The sequence below is a fragment of the Zonotrichia albicollis genome, chromosome 10 (genome assembly GCF_047830755.1).
Source record: "Zonotrichia albicollis isolate bZonAlb1 chromosome 10, bZonAlb1.hap1, whole genome shotgun sequence".
In the NCBI taxonomy this organism is placed as follows: domain Eukaryota; kingdom Metazoa; phylum Chordata; class Aves; order Passeriformes; family Passerellidae; genus Zonotrichia; species Zonotrichia albicollis.
Window position 1 is genome coordinate 22,381,551 of NC_133828.1, and position 20,417 is coordinate 22,401,967.

Below are 20,417 nucleotides of genomic sequence, written 5' to 3' on the forward strand. Positions count from 1 at the left end.
AAGGACCATGGTAACTTCCAATTCCTTTCTTTCTAACTTTTGAACTCTTTCTAACTTTTTGTACTCTAGTTCCTTTGGATACTGAATGGATTCAATATTTCATGATCTCAAGAAGGAAACTCTTCCTTAAATTTGTGAAGAAAACTTGCTTCTTGTTAAGCCTCATAAAATTTACCTGAAGCCTGGTTTTGCTTTTACATCACCACTGCTTCCTCCAGGATGTTATTTGTGTACTGGCAACAGTCCTCTCTCTAAAAGGCTGTTTAATCCCTCAGTCTGTAGTCCCATCAGTTCAAGCTGTGAGCTTGTCACATGCCCTGAGTTATGAGGAGGCCAGGCCAGCATTGCAAGAAAGGCTCCAGATGAGACAGGAAGCAGCAACAGTGACTCAGGAGGTGGCATCCTGCCCTGTCAGCCTAAGCCAGGGCTTCTTTTGGTTTCTGTCTGAATGTGTTTCAATGCAGTTATAAAAAACAGAATTACTCATTTAGGGTGATATTCTTCCAATGAGTGATCTTTGGTTCTTCAACAATCACAGATTTTGGCTGAACTCTGTTATATCCAACTGACCACAAATGTAGGCTAGGCTGATTAGCCAACTGGAATCTGTGAACACACTTTCTCTAAGTGGTGAAAGTGCAATTTTTCCTTATGGATACCCATTTCCATTCACTTGATTTGCAGAGCCAGATCATTTTCTTATTTTTTCCTGCCACATGTCCAGCCACAGAGCTCAATGGACACTGCAGGTTGGCTGTTGCTATTACAGTCACGTGGGCAGTGTCCTCAAGTTCAGCATCCCCAGGAGCTACAGCCTACTGAACAATTTCTCCATCTGTTCCAAATGCATCTGCTACTCACATCCATGCTCAGCTGCAGGCTCCATCCTCAGCTCTTCATGTTAAAGGTTAAATGTTAAACCTCCCACACTGTTTGACCCTCTACAGAATGGGGTCATATTGAATCCCATTCCAGCATACAGCAACTCTCTTGTATTTGACACCTCTTTGGTGTCCCAGCTTCTGTTGCAAAGGTCATCTACCCTAACCCTATAAAAGTGCTCTCTTATGAACCTAAATAGGAGAATGGTCATATCAAAAGTAAAAGTACAAATCCTAAGAACTGGGAATTCTACTTACTGGGGGTAAATGTGTTGGAAGAGCTACTTACTTTCATCTATTTTGTCCACTTTGAATCATGTGCAGCAGAATACTATTTATAGGAACTTAAGGAGTTGCCACAGGATAAATTATTTTGCTGAATAAAGCATTTTAATTCCCAGCAGTATAAGTATACAATTTTTTGAGTATTAAAGTCCTCTTTTAGTATAAGGTTTCTCATTAATTTTAAAGCTTCAAAGCTTGCTAGGAAAAACTCACAACCAAGCACTTCTCTCCCAATTCCAGCAAAGCAGTCAAATCTCAAGACATGGGCTAAGTAGAGACATTCATGTAATACAACAGAATCCACATCTATGTCAATATCTCATTTTTTCTGGTATCCTAAAAATACTATTTAACAGTTCTTCATATGCTGAAAGCAATTGTATTTTCTACTACTTTTAAAAGTGCTTCTAAAAACACACCAACCTTTTCAATGTTTTGGTCATCTAGTTTTAAAAATACAGATCAAAATTATGTTTTTGCATGTGTCTCTACATCAATAGAGACAATGTTTGGCTTCTTATACTTTTGTTCTCCACAGGAAACATTTTTTGATTAAAAGCCAATTTAGTCCAGCTTATCTTTAAAGACTCTCATTTACAGTTTTGCTGTCCCATGTGAGATGGAACAGGTACATGTCTATATGCACCTACATAAACCATTTTAAGTTCCCAAGCTCCCACGGGAAAGCAGAACAGAACTATCATTCAAACATCATTATTTCCTCAAATAGAAAGGTGTTTCTTGAGGCATGTGCACACTCCACCGTGCATTACTATGAGAGACACTATAAACACACATCAGGGCCTCTTCTTTCGCTTTTGCTGTTGACTAAAATGCTGTCATACCAAACTCTGGCATGAGGGAGTGTGGGCAGACTCCATGAAAAGCAGGAGGGCAGGAACACACACAAAAAGTTGTTACAAATCCAACCCTACTGTCTCTTCCAGCTCCAAACCTACCCTTTTCTAAGTATGTCCTGGGTGCCCAGGGAGGGTCCTCCTCAGCATAGGGATCGCTGTACTCCACCACAGCTGCTTCCTCCTCCTCGTAATCCTCGGGAGGTGGGGGTGGAGGCGGAGACTCATCAAACACCGCCTCGTCCACGGGCGGAGGCGGGGGAGGAGTATCTGAAACTGAGCAGAAGGAACAGCACAAACATGAAAATGTCTCTACAGCCACGGCAGCTGCTTCAAGTAATACCCTCTAGCCCAATTAATGGAAGGGGGACCAACAATTGTAACTTGTGAAAATACACTAGAGACAGGAAAATTCAGAGAAGGAATGGCCAGGTACCTCCAATAAGATTATTTCTTTTTCCCGCCCTTTACAATTTTAGACAAACTTGCAGAGGCAATAGAGAATGCAGAATTCTGGCTATATACAGATAAATCTTTCATCAACTCAATCCAAAAGCCACATCCAGTAATAAAACATTGCACAAGGAAGCAGCAAACTTACTGTTTTCTTGAACTCTGGCCACAAATCCCATTAGTGGTAACTGTGGAGTTACCTGTAGGATGGAGGGGGGAGGAGGAGCAAGGGATGCTGCCACAGAAATTAAAAAGAGAGAGGCATCCAGTTAGAAACACAACAAAGCAGCAAACAGGAAAGTAGACATCACCACCACTCAGACAGTGCAGCAGGCTGCTAAGAAGCTGAGATAAAAAGACTGACATTTAAAGAAAAATGGTTCAGGTGGTTTAAGCCTATTCCTAATCCTTTCTTCAAAAATATTTCTCTATTTTTAAAATTTCCAATCCAGCTCTTTTTCATAACATTAACAATCCATGCTGAAGCATTTTTCTGATTTGACTATGAGATTCCCTTAAGATAAAGTTTCTTACTACAGAATATAGCACTTTATGGGCAGACCTAAAAAATGTATCAAGAGGACTCTGCCTATAATCCTCCTCAAATCTAATTGATATTTATAGAGGTGACTAACGGCATCCATGAATCCCTAGTAATGAAAATGGATATACCTCTTTTTTTTTCCAAGATGTAGGCCAAAAGCCCTATTGAATGAGGCAGCTATTTCAGACAAAACAGAAAAAGATGCCTTTTGAGAACTGTGCAGATCTGAAAGATGCAACACTTCTGATCTTATTGACAGAACAGAGCACACTGTGCTGCTGCCAAACCACAGAGCCTATTCCAGATGTGCTGCCTGATTTCCTCCCCACCTGACTTCTCTGCACTGAACTCTGAACAGCCCTTTCACTGGTACCAGAAGGGCTCTCTTTGTACAATAAGAGCTGCTTTGTACAATATATGTGAATTCCCAGTTAAAGAAGATGCTTTCAGCCAGTTGCAAATGCTGTAATGCTGAACTGTGGTTGAAGCCTGGAATGCTAGTTTCAGTTACCTAGTTAAAACATCAGCTAACTAGTTTTACGAGACTTTAGTATCACTTTGAATAATGCAGCACAATTCTTTAGGCAAGCTGCAAGACGATTTTTCAGACAGCACACCTTAGGAGAAGCACAAATAATACATTTCTTGTTAGTATGTGGCATACAAAAAACATTTAATCATGTCCAAAGGGATTAAGGGGAAACAGAAGTCTATACTTCATATACCAGTACTATTTATTTAGCTACCAGACAGAACAAAAGAAATTTCAGGCTAATTCCAGAGGTAGTAAGAAAACTGACAGGGTATGATGTAACATTTTTCAGAATTAATTCACATAATCATAGCAAGAGAAAAGAGTTCTCCAGCATTAACAACTTGTGCCTCAAAATTTCTTCTGTTTGCTCATTCCAGTAACATCTTAAGTGCTTTGAATTTCTTCTATCACTCACATTCACATTTCTTTCAGAGCCACACAGCATGAACGAAAAGACTAACAGCAATCATCCTTTTTGTTGCAAAAGTACCTCCATATAAAGTAAGTTCCATTATCTCACCATTTAACTGATATCTCTTGAGAAAAAACAGAAATGTATTTCTGATTACAGTTCCTTTGACTCAAATGATGTGACCTCAGAGTATTTATTCCTTCAAGTGTAACCATGATTGCTGTGAAAAGATTTGGTCTTGCACTTTTTCAAAGCAGAAAAAGGGAACTCAAATTTAAAGTCCTACTGAAAAGCAGTAATATTCATCAATTCAGCATCCTTGTCCCTACTTTTTCAATTATATACAGTAGAAAAGTGTTTCATTTCAAACTGATTCCTCCATTCAACATCATATGGATTCATACAATCCATAGCTATCATAGGAGAGTAGCTCCAGTTTCCTTGCTCTCTTCAGTGTACTTTGTTCATGAGCTATATATATTTCTTTGAAAGAAGTAACAAGGCTTTCAATGGAGAAAAATAAATCACTCTAGACAAGCATGCCAAGCAAATCCAAAAAAATTCCCAGGTTCAGTTTGGGTTGTGCAGTTTAATCCCAATGGTGATGCTAACACTAGCTGACATCGTTCCCTGAGTATCTTAACCCCTCCATTTGTGCTTCAGTCCTTGCACTGTGCAGGGACTATCACAATATTGTCTCTATATGCTATATCATGACTCTAGTTCTGACCTCTAAGAGGCAATACAATAAGTATTTAATTAGGTTTTTTTTTTAAATTAAATGCATCAGAAGACCTTTACCTCTGCTGTATAAACATCATCTTAAATGTTCTTTCCCATCTTCCTTCCATACTGACCACTAATAGATTTAATACACAGTTGCTGCAAATTAATTCAGAAATGCTCAAGAGCACCTTCCACTAGGCTGCTTCAGACTGGTCAGAACTCAGCTGTACAGATGGGGTGGGGTGCAACCACCATCTCAATGCCTGCCCAGATTCTCCCACCCAGTTTTTAGCCTGTGCTGAGCTCCACAGTGCTTAGATAATGATATCCAAATTGCAATGTTAAAGCACTTGTTCAGTGGCTTGGCTGGCAAGAGTGACTTTGGGACAGACATATGCTGAGATCATCCCCAGTCTGCATTTCTTAATATTTTCTTTTCAGTTGCTAAAAAGGTCTCATCACAAAGCAGAAAAATTTTATTATCGTGAAATATCTTTTAACAGGGCAATGCAAGTACCTTTCATGCTCCTGTCAAGTGAATAAACAAACATGACTAGGCCACCATTTTAAAAAATGGCAATGGAAATAACAGTACTGGGTTATTGCCAAACAGCCTACTAACAACAAAAAAGCCATAGCTGGCACCCTCCTCTGACTCTTGTAAGGTCTTTCTTTCCCTTCTTGTTTTCCACTTCTCTTCAGGAATGCTGAGAAAAAATTGTGGCCTCTGTCCCGTCACTACTGAACCTGCTTCTTCCAGACACAACAGTGCCTCTGTTCTTAGGGCTCATCAATTATGCATGCTTCAGCATCCTCTCCTTTCAAGGTGAACTCCAAAAAAACCTTGGTTGAGTGTAACTGCAAGGCCAATAAATTCTGTATTCTGCTGGTATATTAAAAGAAAGTCTCCTACTACAACTGCTTATTTATTTTGTCTCAGATGTGCCAGTATAACTGAAGTATTTTGTTTGTGATTTGCAGTTCAAATGACTAATCACCATAATCATTACCTTCTTTCTGGATACACAGACAACTGTGGTTATGCAATTTATTTTAAGTCTATTTGGCATCTTCTATGATTACCTATTAACAATGTAATGGCAACTTGCAGAGAATTATCCCTTTGCTGAAGCAAAAAATGCACAGCAGTCGTCAAAAACTCTCTGGATATACTGAAAATCGTCTTTATTGCAAAAATTGCTTTATTGTAATCCTGAAAGGTTTCTATTGTTGCTATTACCCTTTCTTTCTTTCTTGCCTATTCCCCCTTCAGCCTTCAATATGCACATAATGTGCTTAGAAAATATGACCTATTTCAGGCAACTGGGCTACAATTTAGCCTCACAAATTCCTCCACTTCCCTGTGCCCAGCAGGACCATTGATTTCCATCTCAAGCTCAGCTCACCCTGCAGGGTAGCTCACAAACAGTAACAGCCAAACCTGATCAAACCCCTTAAACGCAGATTGGAGCATTTGACCTAATTCCAAGTTCAATGCTCAATTTAAAAAAAACAACCAAACCAACCAAGAACCAACCAACCAAAAAAAAAAACCCTAAACCAAAACACAAAACAAAAAACCCCCACAAAAATGAAACAAAAAACCCCCAAAAAAACAAAAGCAACCAACCAAGCCATACACACACCCCTTTCAAATTCCACCACCACAAAACACCAACATACTGTAGTACTTTCAAGTCAACATTCAATTTTGCTAGTAATAGGGCATTTCCTGACAAGAAACCAGTGTGTCTCCTGCATCTTTCTGTAGCTTTGTCAAAAGAGAAACTCTCCCCTGATCTGGTATAAAACCCTCCTGGTCCCATCAGAAGCACAGGAAGAAGGACTCCTTAGGTAAAAGGCTACTGTGCTGTGCTGACACACAGGACACTCACTCCCTGGTGAGGTCACCCATAAAATAACATCACCTGTAGGCTCAGCAGATGACACAGCACCCAAACACACTGGTGTCTCCAAGGTATCCAATGCCTACCCCGGTGTAACAAGTACAACTGCTTGAACTGTACATTACCCAGAAGGAAAAGGCACACAAGATAAAGACTGATTAATGAAGAATCAGCATTCTGGTGCAAAATCAAACACCCATCCCACACCAAAGTAGGTCCATGGCACATGGTGTAGTCAAGGACTAAAGCTTGTCTGATAGGGACTGTGACATCAAAGGTAAATTATTTGGCAACAAAGCCAGCATTTTTTAAGATGCTTGCCATAATGAAAGCTGAACACTGTGCACTTGCACTGCAGCTTGGGCACAGCTACCAGCAACTGAAAGTGCAAGATGTGCAATGGAGACAGAACATAAAACTCCAGGGAGCTGCAGGTCACCGTGCTCAGGACGGCAGAGATGAGTGGCGCAGCCCGAGGTCCTTACCTGGGTTCTGGCTGTAGAAGGGGCCCCCGTTGATCTGGTTCTGAAGGCTGCTCTGTGACGTGATGGAAGGCGGGCGCCGGTAGGGCAGGGAGCCCCCGATGGTGGGGGGCGTGTGCCGGGCCGCGGGCCTGTTCATGCTGTAGAACTGAACCGGGTGACCTGGGGCACACACACACTGCCTTAGCAAAGAGGAGAACGGTGCCTGCCGGCCTTCTCTCCACCCGCACTCCATCTCAAAGTTAGAATAAAGCAGCAGAAACCTTTTCAATCAGCTGTCAGACTGGCAGGACACCAAATGTCTCAAGAGCAATGCAAAACATAACTCTCCCAACTGCCTACAAAAGCCAGTGGGAAAATACAAAGGTTTTTAAGCTACGAATCCTCAAAATGAAAGAAAATAATATCTGGTTATTTATGTTAAATAATGTATTACAATAACTTCTTGTGAATTTAGTTATTTCTGAACCTGCAAAAAACTCCACAAAACGCTAGTGTTCCACAATTAAGGAACATACATGTAAAAAATAACTGCAGGCCATTTCCAGGATCCAAAGCTCTTAACCCTTTGTAACTGAAAAACACAGTACTACCTATCTTAGTGCCACTTAGAAGATATTCAGAGAAACATCTGGGGAGATAAGAATGTTAGAAACTGCTTGAAGGATGGAATAAATGAAGTCAAACTAGAAGACCCTCTTCAAGGGAGCTGTCAATTAAAACAACTCCTCAGAAACTTACTCTGCATTTTCTTTACTTTCTGTATTCAAGACACTGATCATGACTCCCAGCAAGCAATAAATGAAGCAAGGTATCTTCTGTGCTCACATAAAATTCTCTGGATTTTATACTGCATACAACAGTAAGCTGGATTTGTTATTCCTATATGCAGTATTACACCCCACAAACTATTCTGCCTCTACCATTTGTCCTAGAAGCAAATTTGAGAGTTTGCAAGAAAACAAGGGAAGAAGGGATGGTCACTATGGTTGAGAAGTAAACAGCGAAACAGAACAAAAGAAGGTACAAATTTTTAAACACTTGTACTGTTCTTCATTATGTGTTTTGCTTGCTTTGCACAACTTCTTGCTAGGTCAGTAAATAAATATACAAGTTGCTTGCTCTGTTACTTGCTTGTAAGAGCAAATGCCTGAACTACAGTGTCACATTCCCTCTGCTTTGTACCAATAATGTGGTGTACCATATTAAAAAATGCACTTATTACAGCTAAGAAAGAATCCATTCTATAAAGGCTTTTTCTCATTTTTTCTGATGTGTCTTTTCAATGTGTGTGTGTCTCTCTCTCTGTTACTTAATTCACTTGCAGAAATTGGTGGTAATTGGAGAGAAGAGAGGGGAGAGGGCTAAGAGGTTTTTTAGGACCAAAAGCTATGACTTCATAAGTGGTGACCTATCACTCTTAAAAAACTTTATTTCAGACAAACCTCACTAATAAAACAGGGAAACAAAAGATCTTAGAAATAGTAACGAAGGTGAAATTTCTCTTATGAAATTCTGAATTTACAGTCATTAAAATATTAATCTTTGCTTGATTTTGACTTGTTAAAAATATAGGAGCAACATGGCTTAAGAACTGGGATACTGACAGCGCATCAAAACGGAAAATTGATTGGGGCTCCATATGCCACAGCTCATCTTCATGAAAGTAGTTTAGACATCATGATCATCTCAGATCAAAATTCATCACCCTTTAGAAACTTCTGGTCACAGTTAAGGATTCTAGTGGAAATATCTTCTAACTTTATATGAGCACCAGCCCTTTAAACTACAGGCAATTTCAAGAGTGCTTCTGGAACCTGGTACAATTTTTACCAAGAGATGACCACTAATAAACCCACAAAGCAACTCCCTCCCCTTTAAGCAGCTTCCACCATAATGTAAAGCAGCAAAGCATGCAGGTAGCTACACATGAATTTGGCTGGCTGAAGGAGATCTTCACACTGCAATCTCCTCATCAAAAGGTGATACAGGACAGTATTATGGTTGCTAAGTGCTACACTCTGCAACTTCAGCACATGAGAAAATGAAAAGTGTAGCACTAAAAAAAAAGAAAGTTGCAATATACACCCTAAGTACCACATATGAAAACAAAATGCCTTAGTAGTAGTCTGTATAATAAAAATTTGTATTTTACTAATACTGGACACAGAAACCCGGCCCTTTTCATCAGTTCATTAAAGGGAGACTTGTCATTTGACGACATTGAAGAAACCAGTTACATAAATTACACTTTGCTAGATGCACTTTTTAAAAATTGCATTTATGAAAGAGAATAATAAGACCCAGAACTATCAGTACTGGTTCCTGCCAAACATAATTATTCTATGAGGTTCTCAGAATCCAAAAAGAAATAAAATTATGATTTAGTGAATTACATAAATGTAAAAATAATAAAATTATAGCTGTTAAAAAAATCAGAACACCTTGAACTGTCCACTGTAACCATGACCTTATAGTTGGGTATTAGCAGATATTTTCTAGTAATAATTGAACTTTTTTTAAATTATGAATCACAGCTGCTGAAGTAACTTTGCAAAGCCTTGGATCACGATCACATCTGGGTTCATCTGCCCAGCAGCTGGAGCAGACACTCACCTGCAGAGGGTGTGGAAGAAACAGCAGGGGGAGTTGGAGAGGTGAAGCCATCAGCAAGGGGCTGAGCTCCTGCAGCAGCAGCAGCAGCATCTGGGGCAGCGGAGGAAGGGGCAGGAGGAGCAGGAGGAGTGGGGGCAGGAGCAGAGGTAGCAGGAAGGGGAGAAGTGCCAGCTGAGCCAGCAGGGGCTGAGTGAAAAGAGGAGGAAGAGGTGGAGTTAATAAGGAGATATGTTAGCAAGGATTAGAGAAAGCCTCTGACTATTCAGTGTTAGCTATTTATTAGCTGCACAGTATTTCAGAATGCAGCAGATGAGAAAACAATGGAGCTGTTAAAGAAAGGCTCATTCCTGTGTAGATGGTAAATGAGGGTCAAGCAAAAAGACTTCTTTCCAGGTCTGAAGGGAACACAACCCAAAACTTTTCAGTGAAAAGTATTACTTTTGAAAGATGTCTTTGCATTGTGTTATTTATGCTCCAATCTCTAGCATGGCTGTCTTTAGCCATAAATCAGAATATAAAGAGGAAACAAAAAAATTTCCAGCTCTTTGTTTCAGAAGCATCATGTACTTCTCTGCAAGACAACTACAGGCTCCTCTTCACTGAAAAGGTTGAGCAAAGGAAAAAGAAGTACTAATAACACCTCCTGCTTCTGGAAAGTCTGGGGCCATTACATTGAGCAAGTATCTCTTTGTGACAATTCAGGCTTGCATTGATGTACTCAATATTTACTCTGTGCCTGCCTCTCATTCAATCTAATTTTCTAAAAACATGCTTCTGTGTGTCTGCATAAACAGCCAATGAAAAAACATTTATTTGCTTAAAAGGACAAGGGAGAAGTGTCCCTCAGCCCACTAAAAAAGGTGCTGTGTCCTACCTTGTCACATGCAGGCAGCCAGGCAAAAAATTCTGATAAACAAATTAATACATAAAAGGAACATTGCAGCACATCAGACACTCTCAGAGAAGACACTACTTGATTCAAACTCATATTATCAATAGCAGTGAACTCTGGGCTTCCCTTCAAGTTTAGGAAACTGCAAATGCTCAAGGTAAACAATGAGGCAGAAAGTGGAACAAGAAGTTTCCATTTACCTGGATAGACACTAGGAGGAGATGGTGTGGGAACAGCAATGGGAACACCCACACTTCCACTGCCACTGTTCTCTCGACTGCTGCTCCGACTGCTTGGGTGGCTTCCCCCACTACTGCCACTGCTGCTGTAAGAAGCCAAAGGAACCAGGGAATGAATATGATGCTGCTCTTGCTGAAACATAAGATCCCTCACAGAGCATCTTACCAAACCAGGGAACAGGGAACAAGAGAAAAGCAACAAGGATAATATAAATCTCTACAAAGCTGGGCATTCCTTTAACTCTCCACTGTGACTACAGCACAAGAGGGATCTTTTTTCAGTAAGTTAGCCTTAGTGAACTTGGCCAAAAATGAAACACTTCCAGAAACTTGTTCAAAGCACATCATGCCAGGATTGTTAAGCCCCTACAGAGGAATTAAAGACCTTTTTCCTATAACTTTAAAACTTATGAGTGCTTAGACTGTGATTTGTATGCTTTCATATGAGACTACTAAAGCCTAAAGGTTGTAAGATAGTAAAATTCAGATTTCTTATCTTTTTAAGTCCACTTGTTTAACCATCCTCAAGAACTTATAATGTTTAAAAAGTAAATATTTCAAGGAAAGTATTTAGCTCTAATCACATCGTGAAACTAATTATCCTAGAAAAAAAACTAGTCTTCTGCAGAGCCCCTGGCAATGCAGTTCAGCCTTATTCTATGTTTGAAGTTATCAATATCCCCAAAACACTATGCCAATATCCCCAAAACACTATTTCAGCTATTCAATCTATAAACATCAAAGACTGTTCCCAAATGTCAAGTATAAGCATCTAAGCAGCCCTTCAACATGTAGAGAGCAAGCTGTGTACAAAGTCTTCCCCCTGTTTAGTAATCACTTAGTAAAGTAGCATCATGATCTACCTCCTTGAAGGACTTCACAATCTTAGCAATTCATTAAGTACTCTAAGTGAGATCACTAAAACAGAGGTGAAGAGGGGATTAAGTGAATAATCGTAACACGATTCCTATTCCAGTTTGATTAGCGCTCATTCTCATCACGCCCCGGAGGCTGCCGGCGCACAGGGTGAACGAGGGAGGCGCAGGTGGGCTCGCAGTTGGGCACAGCAGCTCTGCCCCCGGGCAGGAAGAGGCCGGGCCGGTACCTGTAGGTGCGGTTGCGCTGGTTGACCGAGGCCGTTCTGACGGGGCTCTGCTGGGCCGGGGCCATGGTGCGCGTCGGGCTCGGCACGTAATCGTTGGGCACCACCGGGGGCCGCACCGGCTCCAGCGTGCGGTACGGGGAGTGCCGCCTGCACGGCACAAGCACAGCCACAAGCCCGTTAGGGGAGCGCACACAACACGCACTTCTCACTCAAACACAGCTACACACTGATCGGGAACGTGAGCCTAAAACTGGGCTTCATCTATCACTTTGCAGTACTTATTTTGCAATTAAGGATATTCTTGTGGTACTTCAGTCTTCCTATCAGTAAACTCTGTGTTCCACATCCCGTCCTTGTTTTGAAGGTAAGCCATTTTCTTGCATTAAAATAAAGCGGCACCATGTTCTGTATGTATATACATTAAAACACACCAGCAAACAGCATTCATTATATATTATATATTCATTATAAAACATCAGGTTATAAACTTCAGGTTTATAAAATCAGGTTCATAAACTTTGCACAAAATTACTTTCATCAAGCAAAACACAAATAACAAGCAGTGCCATGCACTCATTTTCAGTTGTTTAGCACCACCTGTGAAAACCACAGCTAAGGACATTTTACTCTACAGTATGTAATTTTAAGTGTTCGGCACTGAGAAGAAGGTTCCTGTTGGGAAAGGCTGATGATGCCCACTATCTATCTTCTGGCAGCAGCACACTAACATACAAAGACATGATCAGTAAGAGAGGATGCAGATGTAACACCTCTTGACCTTTGTGAACGCTTAAAATAAAACTATGAAATCTCTCCCACTACAGAAAAAGAAAGAATCTTCCCTCTTTTCCCTTCTGTTCACCCACTCAGTAACTGCACTTACCCAATAGTTCCTTTTCCTGACATGGGTGGACTTGGTGGCTTCTGGGTGGGTGGTGTTGTGCGAGGCAGCCCACCCATCTTCATGTTCTGGGTGCTGACCTGCATGAAAGAACGGGGACAAAAACGGCCTTCACTGAGCTCAGGGTCCAGGGGAGAGACACGGAGATGCCTTTAGCAATTAACTCTAAGGAAGGGAAGGTTTCAACAAACAAAAAAACTTGAGAGGCCATGCGTTTTATATGCAATTTCCACTCTGCTAGAAGTCAAGAGTTGTGCTCAAAGGACTCTTTATTACATAGTTTTTAGAAATTGTACAAAAAAGTGAATTTGCCTTCAGGCTATCACATAAATGTTAACTCTCTGAGAATACAGACAGACACTGCACCTAACTTGGCTGAACCTCCCAGTCATCTTTTGAGAAAAAGGCAGTTATTTCACATGGCACTACTGAATGGTAAATTTGCACAAATATTTTTGAATACTGTTTAAAAATACTAAGGCTTATCTAATAGGCCACAATCTCATGTGATTTATACAGATATGGAGAAGTCAAAGTAACCTATAAATATCATCCATTAATGTTTTAATGTTTTCACAGATTATAAGAACTTTTAAAGATATTTACTTTAAATATTAGTTACATACATATAAACATACAGAGAAAGCTATTTTGAGAAAAATACAAAGGTGTATTTTTCCCCCCCAATTAAATCTGTAGCAATTTCATCTCAGAGTTTATAAATAAATGAATAGGGAGAAAAATTTTTAGCAGTGATGTGATATAACTGCAGTTGTCCACTTCCCCTCTGTCAGGTTAAAATACTAATGAAGTAAATTTTACATAAAATAATTTACTCTAACTTCTTTCAAAAACTCATTTGCATTCCTGACTGATTGATTAATCTAGGAACTGTAAACAATTGTTAGCAATGTGCATTTTGCTTCCCTGTATTTTGCCAGCCAAGCAAAATCCCCTCAATGCACACATCCTTACAGGAATCATACACGGTCTGCTTACAAACCAGCTCAGATTTACGACTGCCTGAGCCATTGCTCAGGCACAGAGATACTCAGCAAACCTAAACAAGTGTGCTTGCAGCCCTCTCTCTGCTCTTCCTGTCCTGCTCCATCTCACAGCATTTCTTCTTTCTAAAATGTGAGTCCTGGCTACTGCCCCCATCTCCCACAGAAAAATGAAACCGTGATCAAGGCACTCAGGAGTGTTTGCAAACATCATTGAAGGCAGATTACTCCTTCAAAATTTGACTCTAACAACTCACTTAAAACCTTGGCAATGTTTAGATTTATGAATTGATAAATATTAACAACAGAGTAAAGAGTAATACGTTCAGTATTCTAATCCACTGAAACTTGATTCTCTGTCTCTAAATAATCCCAGTGCTACCACATTTTCAATCTGCAGGGAGGAAAAGAAAACCCAAGCGTTGGAAGAGGTATTTTGTCAGATTCAAAAACAGATGTTTGGATTTAGTTGTGCAAGAATACTCTGTAATGTCAATTTAAGACAAAATTATGTTGCACAGCATTATAAAGTCCTTTAAGCCAACTCTAAGCAACAAGAAATCTAAAGTTAATTCAAGTGAGGGATGAGGTAAGCACTGAACTACAACTACTTAAAGGGAAAAGGGAAAGTGTAAAATGAAATTTATTTTATTCTATACACGGAACATTTAAGAAATAGCAAAATCTGAATTTTTTTTTAAAGTTGCAGCACCCCCTGTATTTCCTCTTTCATTAAACATGCCTGTTTCACCCACCTACCTATTTGAGTTTAAAAAAAAAAAACCCACAAACAAACAAAATCCACTTTAATTAAATGCTCACTGAATTGTCACTTGCTGTATTTCAAAGAGCCCACTCAGCCTCTGCTTTTGGATGTCTTTAGATGACAGACCAATCTGTGTGCCCCTGAATACTCCATTTAGGGGATTTAACTGGCTACACTATTGTTTCTGACGAGCTGATGTAACCACTGGCTATCACTTTAAAGTCAATATAAAATTACATATATTTCATACAAATAATGTTATTATTTTATATACAATGATTGCAAGAACAAAAATGAACTTCTAGGCATCCCAGGGCTATGGCTACATGAAAAGACAGGATGGCTGAGGCGGAGGATGCTGGAACATCACACTGGGTGCAGCCAGAAGTGGAGCTAACACTCGCCTTGCCACACAGAGCTCCAGTGCTTGGTATTTCCATTAACACTGCAAATACACAGATCCTTGAAAAGGATGGGACAAAAGCTTTAGAAAATGTGGCCAAACAATAAATGACCTGTTTCTAGCCCAGGAACTGAGCAAAAAGAAACCATCCTTAAAAAAACCCAACCTAAAAGATAAGGAGATTTCCTGACAGTAGGTTTAGTTTCAGGGTACTGGAAATTACTTTTGAACACTGAAATTGAACTGTTCAGAGAGCAAGTAATTAGAATTTACAAGGTTGTCTTCAAATCTGACAGGACTGGTGACTTTAAGATCAGCTACTCTAAGTTAAAAACCCTGTGCAACTTCCCCTTTGACTTACTGCCAAATAATCACAGAAGAGAAATTTCAACACTTCTGATCAAAATGGACAGATCCTTGGAAATAAAAGCATGCAAGATGCTAAAAAAAATCTAAAACTGCACCAACTGCAATTGAGATTAAAGCACTGCAATATATACAGCTGTCTCCTCCCATAATAATTTCTACTGGGGGGGAAGGAAGGCTATTAATGCCCCCTCTCTTCCAAACTTTATTGTATTGCCTTTTCTATTTTGCACATTTGGTTGTAAATACAGTTTCCATACACAAATTCTCACCCACACACATCCCTCTTACAAACATGTAAAATCTGAAGCAACAACCAGAACTCAAGGTCATATTTGCATTTGCTGTCAAGTTTAAAAAATTGTTTTTCTGGAGTAAGCTGGTACTTGCCAGAACTTGCACTGTTTCAGATACCATTTCCCCTGGTCCTGCACAGCTGGAACTACCCAGATGCAGCTGATTTAATGAGAGGGTGAAAGCAGAGGAATGCATCTGTCTGACAGTGGTTTCTTTCAGCCCCACAGGCCGGGGCTGATTTCTAGTTTAAGTCTTGGAAATCAATTTAAGAAAATGCATAGCAAAAGAGAGCCTGCAACCAGAAAGATAAAGGAGTATCTGTCTGTGCCTTTGCTCACAACTGCTCAGTTAACCAGCCAACCACTGTGTTTAGAACAGGGAAAAAAACCCAAGAGAGGCAGTAATGAATTGGGCACAAAGCTCAGGATAAAACCATAGATGACTGATGTAAAAGCAGGAAGACAACCCTGTAAACAGACAATAGGGCACAGGGTCTGTGCCTAATGCCTGCAGGGATTTTTCAAATGATTCTTTTTCCTCTCTCACAGAAAAAAAAACCCACCAAAATTACCAACAGAAGTTGTGGAACACCAAGAGATCTTGGTTGGTTTTTTTTAAACTGGATACCTTGCAGAAGCTTTTTATAGCTGAATTAACAAGCACATGCACCACAGAAAAATATCTTCTACCAAAGCTGTAACTTTGTCAGCACTGGAGCTGGAATTGGAAGTTTTTCTGAGAAAGAAACTACACAAACTACCTAAAAAGCAGATGCTTGGTGAGTAAGACAGCCTAGAAAATGCTCTGGGATCCAGCCCCACAGTAACAGCTATAAAATGAACTGTAAAAATGGATCCCTATGGACCACTCTGTTTCACAAGGGTGCCATAGTACCTCATCCAGTACTTTCTATTACTGAGCAACAGTTTTAGAAGGGCACCATCTGATGACTTCAAGACACAATATGGCACTGACTACAGCACTCAGAGAAGCTACCCTCTTAAGTTTAATTTTTTAAATAATTAAGACTTAATTGGCCAATTTCTATTTCTGGCATCTAGTTCTTCATAGATTGCAATGATCAAAACACCATCTTATGGTCCTACATATGACTGAGTTTCCTTAATACTTACATTTTTATTGGCATTTAACATACTGAATTTCTTTAGCACTCCACTGTATAAAGAAGTTGTACTGAAATAAATAAGTCAGCTAAAGCTGATAAATTATGTCGTCCATTCAGTTTAATTCTTGAGAATATTTTCACAAGCAAAGAAACAAAAAACAAAACAGGAAGTACAGAAATTTATAGCTGGTGAGATATGGAAGCTGGTCAAGAGACTGCAAAACTATTTGCAATTATGTCCTGTATCTATACAGATGTAAGACACTTACCTGCAAGAAAGCAAGCAAGCTGGGCTTTTTGGGGGGTTGGTTTCTTTTTGGTTGGTTGGTTGTTTTACCCCCCAAAATCCTGAATACCAGCTATTCAACACAATCAAACCTCAGGAGGAGCTACTTCTAAAGCTGGATAAAGTAACAAATTTTTAAGTGGTGCTTTAAATTCAAACTGTATTTTCTAGAACTTTCAGGATGTCAGAAGAATAATTTTTTGCTCAAAACCTAGTAGGAAAAAGTGTCCCATCAATGATGTTTCACGGACTATATTCAGAACCTTCAGGCAGTTCCTCAACCTTCTTGAGCAATTTGGTATCCAATTATGGGAAAAAATACCCCAAGGCTGAATGAAAACTCCCTTCCATGCCTTGCTTCATCTTGTTAATGCTGCAGACATGATGAATAGATTTTTGGCCCACCGTCTGCCACCTCAAAGTAAATTTATTTTCAGGCTGTGCTCAGCCACTCAAATACTTACTGTGCATGTCTAATCAAACCATTTGCTTGTCAGCTCATTAACCAGTTTATAGGGAAGTGAAATGTATAAATTTCAGCCCTGTTTTGGCAAATGACCACAAGTAGAAGCTCCAAGCAAGTGAGCTTACTTCTTGTTACCACATCCACCCATGCAAAGTAATTGAAGAATCAAGTCTGGTGAATACAAAAAGGCTTAAACAATGTCATTTTCAATTGATTTTCCTCTGCCTTGTAACTGAAATTTTCTTCAAAATCTGTTTAAAACTTAAGCTACTCAGACACAAATCCAATGCTGCAGTCAGTCAGTTTAAAACTATAGCTGTTAGGTAAGGCTAAGGGTTTTTTGCAATCACAAAAAAGAAATGTAGGCCAAACATTTCATATCCAATCACCTTTAAGTGAAGTAAAAAAACCATTCCCACAGAACTGGGGATACTAACTGCTTTTCAGCCTACTTTCAGCTTGATGCACAGAGACTACAGTAAGACAAAGAATAACTCAGGTCTACTGAGAGATGATGCACAGCTTTTTGCCTTTTTTTGTTGTCTCTTTTAAACTCTCATGTTTTGCCAATGAGAAGCTGACTGACATGTCTGATTCCTCAAATCAAATTTCTGACTGGGTTCACTTTAGTAAATAAAGAAATGGTGTTATAACAAAAAATGTTTTCATTCCAAACCTATAAACAGAAAAAAATATTTACTCTGAAAAGCTGTACAAAACTCTTATTGCCACTGCAGATAATGCACAGATATGTCAGTTCACATACAATCTATAATGACACAATGTTAAAACTTTTCTTAGGATAGTCATTACTTGTTTATAAACTGCAACTGCAGAGAGCAACAAAGAAAACTGAGTTGGAAAATTGGTTTTTAAGAACACTGAGAAAACCATCATCCAATATTAAGTGTGTCCAGAATAAGACATATTCAGCATCAAAAGTACCCACGTTATGTAAACAGGCAGTAAAAAACAGGCAGGAGATATATTTTGCCATTCTCAAATTAAAAGTCTGTAAACACTAAGTGAGTTGAAATACAGTACATCTCACACACCTTTGTAAAAATAAATTTCAAATGACACGTGGCAATTCTCTCCTAAATTACAAGTTTTCCATTGTTATTAGAGATGCTACATATACTTAAATACCTGACTAAAAGTACCCTCTGTCCTCTTTCACAGGGACATCATGGAGATATCTACAGAAATACTTGGTTTTATAGGCAATGTCAGGAATTTGCAGGATTTTCTTTTAGCTTTTTCCAAGCATAGAAAATACTTTAAAACATTTCACGTCAACTTGGAACTTCCTTTAATTAATATACTCATTCTACATATTGGCATTCTATGCTCTAAAATACACTTCCCTCATTACAATGATGGCACCTGCTACTAAAAATCTTCCAGTCCCTCTTCCCCCAGACCAGCTGCACTTCAGGAGGAGGAGGAGATCATCATATTCAATAAAGGCTATAACCTGTCTACTAATTAATGTACTATGAACTCCACCATAATATCATGTAACCTGATTTAACTGCTTGTCTGATTGATTTGATGCTTTTTATTGCTGCTTCTGCAGCCACTAAGACTACTAACATTTAAAGACTTTGACATACTTCAGCCTGAGTTCTTTGATGCACTATTCATTTAATATTCAACTAAATAAATCACTTATCTTGCTGTTTAATAGTTATTAAGTATTTTTCAAAATTATGGCATTTCTGGAAGTTTCTATAGATGAGTACCTCTGAGTATCAGTTTCTGAAAAAAAATAAGAATACTGCAACTTTAAAAAATAATATACAGATTTGAATTTGTTACACACCTTTGGAGCCCATTATCTGAGCAATCTCACACTGAAACATGAATCCCAATCAAACTGTAGCTTACACCGTATATAGGATAAAAAGAATATTACACAGGGGGAGGCTCATATTCAGCTGCTATCTATCTGTGTATATTTTTGTCTACTCAAGGCTAGCACAACATCCCTCCCTCATAAATGATCTGCTAGATGTGCTGAGGGCAGCTAATACTTTACCACAAAGCTTTTAAAATTAACTGTGTTAACTTCCATTCATATACACAGCAATTTATATCACAAAATGCTTATCCACAATGAGCTACCCAACAGAAGTTCTGTGACACAGAAGGCAGAGCGGGTGTTGTTTTAAATAACCTGTAGCATTGATGTCAATCATCTCCCCGTGTGTAATAATCTCAGAAGAGGAATGGAAATCCAGCCCTGGGGTTTCTTACCTTAAATCTAAGCAACCACTTAATGCATAAATGGAGCAAATAAAAGAGGTAAGGAAAAAAAGCATTGAAAGGTTAGTTGGAACTTCAGGATATGAAGAGAAAGGAAAAAGAAAGAAAAAAGTTAAGCATTCAGCATTAACAAAATAATGTATCAGTAGATCATAGAAAGAGTGGTTAAAGCAGAATGTCATGAACAAAAGATCTTCAAGCTGAAACTTTTAATATACATTGACCGCTTTAAAATTAGCATTCAAATGTTCGTACACTGTTTACTCAAGTTCTTACAGTGCTAACAAAAAGGCAGCTTCTTTCAAAACGTATCATGAGATCTAGATGCATTAACTTCAGAGGTTGATTTATTTGAGCTGTCAAAGCCTTATTTGAGCCTTATCAATGATTCTGAGCTCATTTAAATTGTTTACATGCATTAGCACATTTACAAGTAGCTGAAATGGAAGCTTCTAACATATTAAGCTAATGCATGTTCTTTTATAGAGAATGCTGTTAGTTAACTTGATGCCATGAGATCTCTCTTGAACAAAGATCAAGAGCAAATCATTCAGTCTTGTAAGAAGTACAGCACTCTTATGGATACTGTATCACATATCC

The 20,417-nt window shown here is 39.1% G+C and overlaps 1 protein-coding gene across 18 annotated transcripts in view; it reads right to left on the bottom strand.

Moving 5' to 3' along the window:
* The window catches only part of ABI2 (abl interactor 2), a 64,845-nt gene that overhangs the window by 7,501 nt on the left and 36,927 nt on the right, over window positions 1–20,417 (bottom strand). For 2 of the 18 annotated variants that reach the window (XM_074548334.1, XM_074548328.1), the window contains 7 exons: window positions 12,818–12,915; window positions 11,935–12,081; window positions 10,791–10,915; window positions 9,699–9,884; window positions 7,086–7,244; window positions 2,625–2,711; window positions 2,126–2,299 (listed from right to left, as the gene is read on the bottom strand). In XM_074548334.1, coding sequence (XP_074404435.1) covers window positions 2,126–2,299; window positions 2,625–2,711; window positions 7,086–7,244; window positions 9,699–9,884; window positions 10,791–10,915; window positions 11,935–12,081; window positions 12,818–12,915 — 976 coding nt within the window. Of the gene's footprint in view, window positions 1–2,125; window positions 2,300–2,624; window positions 2,712–7,085; window positions 7,245–9,698; window positions 9,885–10,790; window positions 10,916–11,934; window positions 12,082–12,817; window positions 12,916–19,808; window positions 19,827–20,417 lie in introns of all 18 variants that reach the window. The other 16 variants (XM_074548344.1, XM_074548335.1, XM_074548343.1 and 13 more) reach the window with 12 other exon arrangements.